Consider the following 13450-nt stretch of genomic DNA (forward strand, 5'->3'; position numbering starts at 1 on the left):
GGGGCGGGACACACACACACACACACGACCCTGTCTTGTTCGCATAAAAGGATGGACCGCGGCGGTACTGGGGGCGCACAGTGCAGGGGGTCGCTGCAGCAGTCGCTCAGCCCGGGCGGCCAGCATCTCAGTCAACCAGCGAGGTGACCTCGGCCACGTGGCTTCCCCCTTCTGTGAAGTGAGTACAGGCAGCGCAGACCCTCTGAGGGCCGTGGTGCAGGCAGACGGTGTCTGGACAACAGCACACCGGGAGGCAACAGTACCTAGGATTAGCTGAGCACTTACAAGGGACCGGGCGCTCTCCATGCATTACTGTCCTCAAACAGTCCCGTGAGACGTGGTCATCACCCCGTCTTGCGGGTGTGTAACCCGACGAACACAGGCTGAGCGACTTCTTTCCGGCCTCTCGCCTGGGTTCTCGGGCACTTTTCGCCCTTGCATGTGTTCTCCTTCCGTAAACCGGCACCCACGTCCTCTCGGGCAGATAAGGGGGCACCCGCTAGGAGTCAAACAGCCAAGCTCGCCGTTATCATCACGGCTCCTAAAGCCCAGTAGGTCCAGCGCGCTTCCTCCCGCCAGGTGGCGGGGACAGTGTCCGCGCAGACTCCACGGGAAGGGGCGGGGCTTTCCGGGTAGCGGCCGCCCTGGAGTCTGCCTCCGCGTAGATTCTGCGCCGGAGGGCGGGGCCTGTGGGACGCTGACGGGGCGGCGGGTGGCACGGTAGCGCAGGTGTCCGCGCAGACTCCGTGGGGGTGGGGGCGTGGCCTTCCGGGTGGGCGGACCTGCCGGTTTGGGGCGGTGGCGGCGTCGGCGCAGACTCCGCGGCCGGGGGGCGGGGCTGCCCGTACGGGGGCGGGATCGGCGGCCGCGGCGGGGCTGACGTGGAGGGTCCGGGTTAGCGGGCACGGCGGGCTGCAGGATTGGGAAGCAGCGGACCGGGCCGTGCCCTCCGGAGGGAGGCGGCGGCTGTATAAAGCCGGCGACGGGGAGCATGTAATGTCGGAATGCGGAGACCGCGGCGGCGGCAGCAGCAGCAGCAGCAGCGACGACGCCGAGGACGAGGGTGGCGGCGGCGGCGGCGGCCCCGCGGGCTCCGGCTCCCTCAGCCCGGCCCCGGCCGGAGCCTCCTCGGCGGGCCGGCTCCGCCGCGGACTGCGCGGCGCCTCCCTCATGGCTCTCCGGAGGCCGGAGCTGCTCTGCGCGGCTGTGGCTCTCGGCTGCACGCTGCTCCTCGCCTTCAAGTTTACCTGCAGGTGAGGCGGCCCGGACCCCTGGGTCCCGCCCGGCGCCCCCTCCTCCCCGCCGGCGGCGGGTGGTCGGCTCGGGCCTGCTGCGTGGAGACCACTAACGGCCCTGACGTGCGAGGGGGTCGTAGCGACCCATGCCCAGGGAGTTCGGGCCTGACCTTGCCTGGAACGCCGGGCTTGACGCCCTCCTTCCAGCCGGCGGCCATGGCTCCCAACACGCCCTTTCCCGGGTCGGCCACCCAGACACATGGCGAGGTTCGGGGTGCTGCCTGGCCCCCCTTAGCCCATTTTATTACCCAGGGAGGTGGGCCAAGTTTATGAGCTGATCTCCGCCTGCTGGGGTTTCTTGGCGTGCACCTGTCACTTCCGCATCGTTTGGAGGACCCTCATTTCCCTTCTATTTAATGTCCCTTATGCCTCCGGTGTACTGGTTGACTACTACCGTTTTAGGGTTCCAGACCCCTTTTAGAATCATGCGCTCAGTGATCTAATAATTACTTATCAGCACCCACCTACCTTGTGCCCGCACTCATCCAGGTGAGTAGGAAGTTCCTAGTGGGTGAGACAGACAGTGAACAAATAAGCACAATATAATTTTAATGGGTTTCAGTAAGTGCTACGCAGGGAATAGAAGCGACGGGGGTGGAGCAGACAGGCTTTTCTAAGGAAGTGACATTTGAAGCTTAATGGAAGGAGAGGGAGGGGCCAGCCTTGGGAAGGCCTGAGAGAAGAGTGTCCAAGGAAGCAGGAACAGCAAGTGCAGAGGCCTGAGGCTAGACAATCTTCGTGTTTTCCAAGAACTGGAATGAAGGCCTGTGTAGGCTGGAGTGTGGTGAGTAGGAAAGATGAAAGCTCTTCTGGAAGGTATGCAAAATTTTTGAAAATTACTTACATTTCAGGAGTACTCCTGGCCTCCCAAATCCACTGTGGATCTCCTGGGACCCTAACTTAAAAACCTGTGTTGCCACTGACTGGCATATCAGCCAAGAGAAAGATTTCAATTTGGAATATTTTTGTTGAATCTATTAAGCACAATATGTGGCCCCTAATGTCAAAGGACTGGGGATTTTGGTGGAAAGAGAATAAATTATAACAGCTGTCTTTTGAGTATTTGATGTGTGCCAGGTACTGTATTACGAGCAGGGCTTCTCAACTGTCTACGATTTGGAGCAGATATGGGGGCTGGGTGGGGGAGGGGACACCTGACCTGTGCATTGTAGGATGTTTATCAGCATCCCTGGTCTCTTCCCCCTAGAAGTCAAGGAGCACCCCTGACAGTCAAAAAATATCTTCAGATATTGCCCAACATCCTCTGGGCAGCAAAATTGCCTTACTTGAGAAATGCTTTACAGAAATGCATTTATTTATTTAACACAAATTGAGAGCCTAGTATGGCTCTCATTTAAACCTCACAATCCCCCATGAACTCTGGATAAACTGTTATTCTCCTTAATTTACAGATGAGGGAGTTGAGCCATGGGCAAGTCTCAAAACTTGCCCCAAATCACACCCAGCTAATAAGTGGCTAAGCTGAAATTGAACCCTTTACTGGCAGGAACTGGGCTCTTAACCGTTCTCTTTATCACATCTCCAATCAGGAAAATACACAAAATTCACAGGGTAGAATACTGCAAGGTGCCATTTGGATTCAAATTAGGAGGAAAGGTTTTCCCCATCCAGGAGTGGGTTGGGGTGCTTAATTGTCATCAGGATGGCCATATACGAAATAAAGCTTCATGTTTGCCTTGAGAGAACATGACTTAATGGATATGAAAGTCCTTTGAGATTTCAGGAAGAGGAGGCACTGTGAATCCAGTTTCTAGAGCTTTTTTTTTTTTTTTTAAGCCACTGGCAGATTTCTGTCTTCTAATAGACTAATTTTTTAAGAACCGTCTTTGATTGAATGGTGTCATAATACTATTTTCTGTTTTCTCACTGCGCAGCTGACTAAACTTTTGGTCCTTATTTTCAAATTTTACTTTTTAAGATCTTTGTTTTAACGAGGCTAGGTGCTTGAAAGGAGGGTTGTGTTCTAGCTTTTTTGTTTTTCTCTTTTTAAGTATTTTATTTTTTAATAGCTCTAGGCCTGAAATAATTGACTACCTTCTTCAGCATATGTTGCTTAGCCCAGTTCAAATCAAATAGTATAAAAAGATTGATTTGAGGTTTAGCTATAATTAATAATTTTGCATTTCTTGGGCATTTAATCTCTACCACCTGCATTTCTATGCATTTAATTTCCATAACTTCATCTTACTCTCCTCTAATTTGGAAGGAAAAAATATATTTTTATGTATGTGTATATTCATTTTGCTTTATTACATTTTGTAATTTCAGAGCTACTTAGGATCCTCTTTGGAATAAAGTGTAAGATATGAATTTCTTAAAAAAAATTTGGGGTCTAACAGGTCTTTTTCTTTTTACAAGCAACTCTTGAGTTTTCTGTACCTAAGACTCAGACTTCAGAGCTATAATCTTTCATCTGGGTATAGTTACTAAAAAATATTAAGCCAATTTAAGAGTTAAGTGGAATTTGTGAATGTTTCTGATAGAGTGGAAGCATGCGTTTCTCCTCCCTGGCTAATGTTTAGTTTTTGATGGGTCTTGTGTTTTATCTGGCTTCTTTACTCTTGCCACTCCTTTGAACATGCAGAGCAAAAATACAGTCAGTTTTTTCTATGTGTGTTTTGCTGTCTTTGACACTTAACACACAATTTAAGTAGTGGAAAAATCATACCTCCACAGGGCAGAATTTTGGATCTCTTAAAAATGTCACCTTTTTACCCTATTCCCTTATGTCTTGTCATTCACTTCTCAGCTTAAATGATACCACTGTGATCCTAACAAATCCCATTAGAGGAGCTACCCAGTCCCTCTGTCACATCACCTTGTTTAAATTCTCCACATGGCACCACTCATTTTGTGTCTTTTTATGGTTTGTTTATTCCTTTGTTTGCCTGTCTTACTTACCTAGAAAGTAGTCTTAAGAACACAATAGCATGTTCACTGCTATAGTCTCAGTGCCCAGAATACAATGCCTGAAGCGCAATAATAAATGCTCATAGCATTTTTAAAATTATATGAGTGAATGAATTTTTCGAGTTATGAAGATATTCAACATAGACTGAAATCTCCTAGAGTGGAGGGGTTATAAAGTTTGAATGAATCATTAAGAGGTTTGCTTCTTTTAATACCACTACTTAATTTTGTTAATACTTTTTGTTATGGAAACAATATAGTATACTTAAAACTGTATTCTTGGGAAGCGGACTTAGCCCAGTGGTTAGGGCATCCCTCTACCACATGGGAGGTCTGCGGTTCAAACCCCGGGCCTCCTTGACCCATGTAGAGCTAGCCCACGCACAGTGCTGATGCGCACAAGGAGTGTCGTGCCACGCAGGGGTGTCCTCTGCGTAGGGGATCCCCATGCACAAGGAGTGTGCCCTGTAAGGAGAGCCGCCCAGCGGGAAAGAAAGTGCAGCCTGCCCAGGAATGGCACCACACACACATGGAGAGCTGACACAACAAGATGACTCAACAAAAAGAGACACAGATTCCCACGCCGCTGACAACAACAGAAGCAGACAAAAAACACACAGCCAATAGACACAGAGAACAGACAACTGGGGTGGGGGGGTGGGGAGGGGAGAGAAATAAATAAATAAATAAATCTTTAAGGAAAAAAATTTAAAAATACAAAAATAAAAAAAATAAAACTGTGTTCTTAATTCTGGAAGTTAACATTTTTTGGATGCACAGGGTATGAGACCCTTTCCCCCTCATAAATGACCCAGGCTGTTAGAGTAGCTTAGATCTTGGGTATTGTTTTCTTTTTTAGTTCTGTCTCCCTGACTGCTGCATCTCACAGAGTTGACAGTATCTTGCTTCATGCTCCTCCCTGCTACTTTCCAAGAAACCAGATTAGCAAGCTCATTTAACACATGTGAAGTTAGGATGTAATCAGGTAGCCCTTATACCCATATCTAGTAAAGCATATATGCCCCCTGAAACTAATTTTTCTTCCATACTGTTCTCAGTAATTCATGTCTCTATTGACATATTTAATTTGCTTTCACATATGTTCAGGTTAGGGAAGTAGTGTAGGTTTGTTCATTTAACAAATTATTGAACTTCAGAGTACTCAGTGCTAAATAGTAACAGTGAAAAAATAGTCCTTGCTCTAATGCAGTTGGTGGTCTGGCAGATAAGATAATAAACAAGTTGAACAAGTTGAAGATTGTGATGATGTCTGTGAAAGCAACGAGGAGGGAACTGAGAGGGAAAAATGAAGGCAACTTGCTTTAAATAGGGTTGTCAGCAGCAGCCTTACTGAGGAAGTAATCTACTGGCCAAAACTTTTTTCTAGAAATCGATTTCATTAAAGTATAATTTACATTTAATAAACTTTGCACATTTTATGTATACAGCAATGACTTTTGACGAATGTAAACACCACCATCATCACCACCCCAATTGAGAGAGAGAACATTTCTATCTAAGAAAATTCTTTCAGTGCCCCTTTGTAGTCAATCTCCCTGCCCCACTCTCTGCCTTGGGAAGAGAGTGGTCCTGCGTTGAAATCCTGGACCTCCCGTGTGATAGGCAGGTGCTCTTATCAGTTGAGCCAAATCTGCTTCCCTCAATAGGGTTGTGTGTGTGTGTGTGTGAGACTGTTTGCTGAGTAGCATTAACTTTAAGAATATTACCCCAATTTATTTATCCATTGACTTGATGCCAGCCTTCTTATACTTACTGTTTAGGTGGTTTATCTTTTCCCATCCTTGTACTTTTATCCTGTTTTGTGTCTTTTTATGTAAAATATGCCCCTTAGATAGCATGTAGTTGGGTTTTTAGCCTGTCTGGCAAACCCTTCCACTTAATTGGGATGTTAATAGTCCTTTTATATTTAATGTAATTATTGATATTGTTGGGTTTAAGTCTACCTTCTTGCTGTTTGTTTTCATTTGTCCCTTCTAGGTTTTATTCCTCTCATTGCTTTTCTGCCTTCTTTTGGGTTAATGGGATATTTTTTAGGGTTCTATTTTTTTATATTCTCTATTGGTTTCTTAGCTAAACTTCTATAATAATATTAATAGTTAAGGAAGCTGATTTGGCTCAACTGATAGGGTATCTGCCTACCACGTGGGAGGTCCAGTGTTCAAATCCAGGGCCTCCTGACCCATGTGGTGAGCTGGCCCACGCACAGTGCTGATGCGTGCAAGGAGTACCGTGCCACACAGGGGCGTCCCCCCATGTAGGGGAGCCCCACACGCAAGGAGTGTGCCCTGTAAGGAGAGCCGCCCCGCACAGAAAAGCACAACCTGCCCAGGATTGGCGCCGCACATACAGAGAGCTGACACAGGAAGATGATGCAACAAAAAGACACAGATTCCTCGTGCCACTGACAAGAATCCAAGCAGACACAGAACAACACATACAGCAAATGGACACAGAGAGCAGACAATGAGGGGGGAGGGGAAGGAAAGGGGAGAGAAATAAATAAAAAACGAATCTTTAAAAAATGATAATAGTTATTCTTTTGTGATTGCTCTATGGCTAACGATATGCATACTTACCAAAGTCCATTTAGACTAAATATTCTACTTCTTTACACTTCATACCTGATAACTTTACACTTCCTACTTTTGCCTTCCTTTTTCTCCACACCTGACACTTCATTCTCACTTCAAAAAAAATGTAACTTTGCCACATTATACCATTTACCCACTCTTTGCCTTTGTGCAATTATCATATCTTCTACTTTCAGTTTTACATTGTTTTTTGCTTTAAATAATCGTGTTTTAAGTAACTTATGAGAAAAAATAAATCAGTTTCTTATATTTACTGTTTCTGGTGTTTCTTATTTCTTCCTATAGATTTCTTTTTCTACCTTGTGTCATTTCCCTCTGGCATTTCTTGTAATGCATGCCTGTGGGCAACAAATTCTTTTAGCTTTTATCTGAAAATGTGTTTCATTCTTGGTTTTGAAGGGTATTTTTGTTGGATCTAGAATTCTAGGTTGTCTGTTTCAATCTTTCAGTACTTTAAAGCTGTCATGCCATTTTCTTGGCCTCTTTTATTCTGATGAGAAGTTAATAGTCATTCTTATCTTTGATTCTCTGTACCAGAAGACATCTTTTTTTTTTCTCTCTGAATGCATTAAGTATTTTTTCTTCATTGTTTATTTTAAACAGTTTGACTATGATGTGCCTGAGTGTACTTCATTGTATATTTATACTGCTTGGGGTTTGCTGAGCTTCTTGGATCTGTAAGTTGGTGTTTTTCATTACATTTAGGAAGTTCAGCCATTATTTCTCCAAACATTTTTTCTGTTGAAATCTCACTCCTCTTCTGGGACTCCATTTATACCTATGTTCAACCTTTTAAATGTTGCACCATGTGTCCCTGAGGCTCTCATTAATTTCTAGTTCATTTTTTCCTCTATTTTCTTATGATTTGATCACTTCTATTGTTATGTCTTCAAATCAACTCTTCTGCCTTCTGTAATCTACCACTAAGTAGATTTTCATTTTAATAGTTATTTACCTGTTGAGGTTTCTTATCTGTTCATTCAATTAGGACCATGTTTTTCTTTTAATTCTTGGAATGTTTGCATAATGTTTGTTCTAAGGTCTTTTATCTGCTAAGCACAATATCTGGGTATATTAGTCTACCAAAGGGATGCCAATACAAAGTACAAGAAATCTGTTGGCTTTTGTAAAGGGTATTTATTTGGGGTAGAAGCTTACAGTTAAAGGGCCAGCTCAAGGTTGCTGTCTCACGAAAGTCAGTTGCCACGTGTTGAAGCAAGATGGTGGCTGATCTCTGCCTGGTCTCTCCTTTCCCTCGGGGCGTCCAGTCTTCTCTCTCCTGAATCGTGCTCATGTCTCAGGGCTTCCTGTATCTCAGCTGCAGGCTGCCATGGGGCTTGTCTCTTAGGGCATCCTCTCCTGGTATAGGGCTCATTTCTTTCTGGGCCTTCTGTATCAGTCTTCACTCTCTTCCAAGGTCAACTACAAACTGTTAGGCAAATGGCTCATCTCTTCCTGGACCCCAGTATCAAAAATGACAGAGCCCTTTCTCTTCAGTCGTCTTGAGTCGAGTGTCCATTTATATCAGCCTACCAAGGGGGCAGGGACTTAACCTGAGTCACACCTTACTGAAGGTGGTTGAATCAAAACCCTAATCTTAACAGGTAATTTAATCAAGGGCCCCTCAACTGAATCCAGTATAATCAAAGGGTATCCCACCCAGAAGAATAGATTAGTTTAGAAGAATAGATTAGTCTTTCTCTTTTTGGGATTCATAAATAATCTCATACTGTCATGCTGGGTTATCTTGTATTTGGTTTCTATTAATTACTTTTTTTCCTTTATTATGGACTACCTTTTCCTGTTTCCTTATATCTTTAGTGACTTTTGATTAAATAATGGACAATGTCAGGTTAAAATCTAAAGATTCTGGATCCTCTTTTCTTTTTCTGAAAAATTCTGATTCTTGTTTAGCAGACAGCAATAACTGGCTGCCCACCTTGAATATGAACAGGCTTGGTTTTGTGCTTTGCTAATGCAGATATGTGGAAAGCTCGAGTGTTTACCAGCTGCCTTTAACTTGGTGGGATACCCCTTGGCCAAGGTCTTTTGTCTTGATGGGGAGAGTTAATGGCAGCTCGGTGACTTCTGACTGCTTGTCCAATGCTCTTTTCTTTCTCCTCCTGACCGCTCCCTTCTGGGGACCTCAAGTATTCAGGAAGCCACTATTCCAGGTAAATAGGCTGCTGCTTTGTTATTCATCTTGATTAACCTTTGGGTTATGATATATATCTGGAGAAACTATTGTTTAATTTTGACTGAATGCCAACTTCAACTAATAAACTTAATGTTTTCTCAAAGTTGAGCTGATTGTAAACATTTTATTGAAATCTTGTTAGTGATGGTCATGTGTGCCTCCTCTCAATTCTTTTATTTTTTAAAAGAATGTATGAAATTAGCTATCACTGGGCCATTAGGATAGTATTCTGAACTTTTTCTTGTCTATATATTTTAGAGCAGTTGTAGGTTTACAGGAAAAAGTACAGAGTTCCCTTATACTTCCCCCCCCACACACACACAGGTTTCCTAGTAACATTTTGCATCAGTGTGATACCTTTGTTAAATTGATGAAACAATATTATTATACCATTAATTGTAGTCCATAGTTTACATTGGGATTCACTCTTTGTGTTGAACAGTTCTGTGAACTTTTTAAGTTTGATTTTGGTAACATATACAACCTAAAATTTCCCGCTTATGCACTTTCAATTATACAGTTCAGTGGTGTTATTTACATTCACAATGTTGTGCTACATCACCACCATATATTACCAAAATTTTTCCATCACTCCAGACAGACATTCCATACCGAGTAAGCATTAACTCTTAGTTCCCTACCCCACCCTGGTATCATGTATTCTAGTTTCTAACATTATGAATTTGCTTTTTCTAATTATGTCAAATAAGTGATCTCATTCAGTATTTGTCTTTTTGTGTCTGACATTTTCACTCAACATGATATCTTCAAGGTTGACCATGTTGTAGTGTGCATCAGAACTTTATTCTTTTTTAAGACCAATATTCTATTGTATATATAGACCACATTTTATTTATCCATTGATCTATTGGTGGACATTTGGGTGGTTTCTACCTTTTGGCAATTGTGAATAATGCTGCTAGGAGCATTTGTATGAAACTATCTGTTCAAGTCCCTGCTTTCAATTTTGTGTATATATCTAGAATTAGGATTGCCAGGTCATATGGTAATTCTATACTTAACTTTTTAAGGAACTGTCAAACTGTTTTTCACAGTGGTGCACCATTTTACATTCCCACTAACAGTGTATGAGGGTTCTAATTTCACCACATCCTCTCTCACACTTTTTTTTTTAATAGTAACCATTTTTGTGGCTATGAGGTTGTATCTCATTGTGTCTTTTTGTTTTTTGTGTGTTTTTTTGAGGTACTGGGGCCAGAGATTGAACCCAGGGGACCTTGTATGTGGGAAGGTGGCACTCAACCACTAAGCCACATCAGCTCCCGAGTTGGTTTTTTCGTTTGTTTCCTTGTTTTGGTTTTTTGTTTTTAAGAGGCACTGGGAACTGAACCTGGGACCTCCCATGTGGGAAGCAGATGCTCCACTGCTTGAGTGACATCTGCTCCCTTATTGTGATTTTTTAATTTGTATTTCTCTAATAGCTAATGATGTAAAGCATCATTTCCTGGGCTTTTTGGCCATTTGTGTTTATATATCTTCTTTGGAGAAATGTCTGTTCAAGTTCTTTACCCATTTTTAAATTGCCTCTGCTTAATTCTGAGTGAACCCTGTGGGTTCTACAGCCCTTGAGATCAATGTGGAGAGCATGACTGCATAGAGATGGAGATGGAGTCTTTGGGGGTGAGAATTATTCAAAGACACCCTTCTCTTCTGCTCTCCACTTCTCTTTTACCCCCACACCTGAGGGGAGACAGAACGCTTGAAAATCATTTTCAATATAGTATGCATGTCTTCTCTCAACCAAATGTATCCTAAGTAAAAAACATTATTATTTTTTTAACTCCAGAACAATGTTTTTGGGACTCCATTATGTTATTGAAAAGGAGACGTCTTTTAAGCTTCATTCTCCTTCCACCCAAAGCTCTTGTTAGAAGTAGACTAAATAATCTTGTTTGTTTTTGCTTTTTTTTTTAGTCGAGCAAAAGATGTGATAATACCAGCAAAGCCACCTGTCAGCTTTTTCTCCTCGAGGTCTCCAGTCCTTGACCTCTTCCAGGGGCAGCTGGACTACGCAGAGCACATTCGCCAGGATTCAGAGGTAGTGCTGCTATTCTTCTATGCCCCATGGTGTGGACAGTCCATCGCTGCCAGAGCAGAAATAGAGCAAGCAGCAAGTCGGCTTTCAGACCAGGTAATACTGACATTCACCCTATGAATCAAGGAGCTGTCAGCCTCAGCGTAGAGGGCTGAATGCTACTGTACAGATACCTTGTCCAACTGACTGCTTTTGCCTAATTGTGGGTGAGGAGCATTTTATAAATTGTAAAACTTTCTATAAACAAACAGTAAAGGCTCCTGATTGCAGTGATTACCATCGGTTAAAGGCAGGAGTGGGAGCAGATTCTCCATCCTGCGGTGCAGGCCAGCACTCATCCCCAGGGTGCATGCTCTCTGGGGTCAGGCCCAAGGGGATGGTGGCGGTTCAGAAGGACTAAAACTCCTAGTTTTTGAAATCCATTTGATATTTGCTAGTTAGGTATTTTATATAGAAGCAGTTTATACATGATGTGACAACAATTCAACAAGGTTAACCTTTTTAATACACAGACCAGTACTATAGTCTACCAGTATTTAATGAATATGACCTTTGTGCTAGATAAGAGGGCTCTTAGGCATTTTTTAAATGACTGTATTTTATTATTATTATTCACATAATACAGTTCATCCACAATGTCGCACTCATTATAATCACAGAGTTGTGCCTTCATCACCCCAATCAATTTCAGGACATTTTCATTGCTCCATAAAGAAAAACCCCATACCCTTTATACCCCCTTATCACTGCCATTTGGCTTGGTGAGAGACCCATGTTACAGCAAAAATAAATGTGGTTAATAATACAAATATAAGAATATTCTTACCTGAACCAGAACAAATACATATCACTATCACAAGGTGTTAATAATAGGGTGGTATATGGGGGAAAAAAAACCTAAGGTAAACTATGGAATATTGCTAACAGTAATATTTTAATATTCTCTCATCAATTGTAACAAAGGAATCCCACTGTCTTTTTTACTTTTATTCAGGAGAGGTATTTGGCCACTTTCCTAGTTGGAAACCAAAAAGCTGCTAACCATGGTCTATAGTTTATACTTTGCACTGTACTCAGTAGGCTTTTTTTTTTAGTTTATTGACCCCCCACCACTACCCCGTTGTTTGCACTTGCTGTGTCTGTCTGTTGTGTGCTTGTCTTCTTTTTAGGAGACACTGGAACCAAATCAGGGACCTCCCATGTGGGAGGGAAGCACCCAACCTCTTAAGCCACCCCCATTCCCTGCTTTGTTCTGTCTCATTGTATTTTCCTCCTCGCTTCTCTTTATTGCATCATCTTGTTGTATCAGCTTGCCACACCAGCTTGTTGTGTCAGCTCACTGTCTTGCTCATCATCTTTAGGAGGCACTGGCTGGGTACCAAACCCAGGACCTCCTGTGTGGTAGGCAGGAGCTCAACTGCTTGAGCCACATCCACTTCCCTTGGTAGGCTTTTGTTGTTGGTTTTGTTTTCTATTTTTTCAGTAGACTTTTGAGTCATCTGTTTTGACAGTTATTTCCAACCCAATGGATCCTGACTGCCCTTGATAAAACAAGTATTTTTGATGTCCCTTTTATCATCCTGAAAAGTAATTCATAGATGATAAAACTTCCCTGCACATATCATTTCAAAATAATTTAGTGTCCTAACTGTAATATAAAGGTTTAAAAAGGAAAAGTAGTTTATAGTTAGGTCATAGGAATTTTGATATGTAAATGCTTGGGCAAAACCGGTCCTTATACCTCTGCATAGAATCCTGTGAATGGGAGGGACAGTTACAAATACTGACCAATGAAGGTATATGGCATTGGTGGCTCAGATACCACAGGGGCATTACACTCAGTAATCTGATTTTCCTAAATGGGGAACAGCTCTTGGTAAAGTTCTGAACCAAAGAAAGTACATTCTGCCCTCAGTTTACACAGAAGTTGCCTTCCTAAGAAATTAAGTGAACTTTCAAGCCATGCTGTGGACTCACATACATGATGGAGGTAGGATCTGGGTTTGAGTAATAATAAACATGTTTTTTGCCAACATCAGTGTCTGCCAGGACATTTAAATTTTGCTGTGAATAATGTAGATGATTCCTCCCTTTTCGAGCAGCTTTGAGCATTGCAGTTGTTTTTTTTTAAGTAAATAGCTTTATTGCAGTATATTTGATATAGCATAAAATTCACCCACTTCAAGTGTGCAATTCATTAATTCCCAGTAACTTTACCAAGTGGTGCAACCATCGCTGTGAATCAGTTTTCCATCCTTCCAGTAAGGTCCCTCATGCCCATTTACAGTTAATCCCCATCCCAGTCCCAGGTAACCACTGATCTACTTTCTGTCTCAATAAATTTGCCTTTTCTGGCGTA

The 13450-nt window shown here is 42.8% G+C and overlaps 1 protein-coding gene across 1 annotated transcript in view; it reads left to right on the forward strand.

Moving 5' to 3' along the window:
• The first annotated feature begins 860 nt into the window (after positions 1-860).
• TXNDC11 (thioredoxin domain containing 11) overlaps positions 861-13450 on the forward strand; it is a 96892-nt gene continuing 84302 nt past the window's right edge. The window contains exons 1-2 of the mRNA XM_058286462.2: positions 861-1253; positions 10971-11187. Of these exons, the coding sequence (XP_058142445.1) occupies positions 997-1253; positions 10971-11187 (474 nt within the window). The 5' untranslated portion in view covers positions 861-996. The remainder of the gene's footprint in view (positions 1254-10970; positions 11188-13450) is intronic.

The sequence above is a fragment of the Dasypus novemcinctus genome, chromosome 23 (assembly GCF_030445035.2).
Source record: "Dasypus novemcinctus isolate mDasNov1 chromosome 23, mDasNov1.1.hap2, whole genome shotgun sequence".
Classification (NCBI taxonomy): Eukaryota; Metazoa; Chordata; class Mammalia; order Cingulata; family Dasypodidae; genus Dasypus; species Dasypus novemcinctus.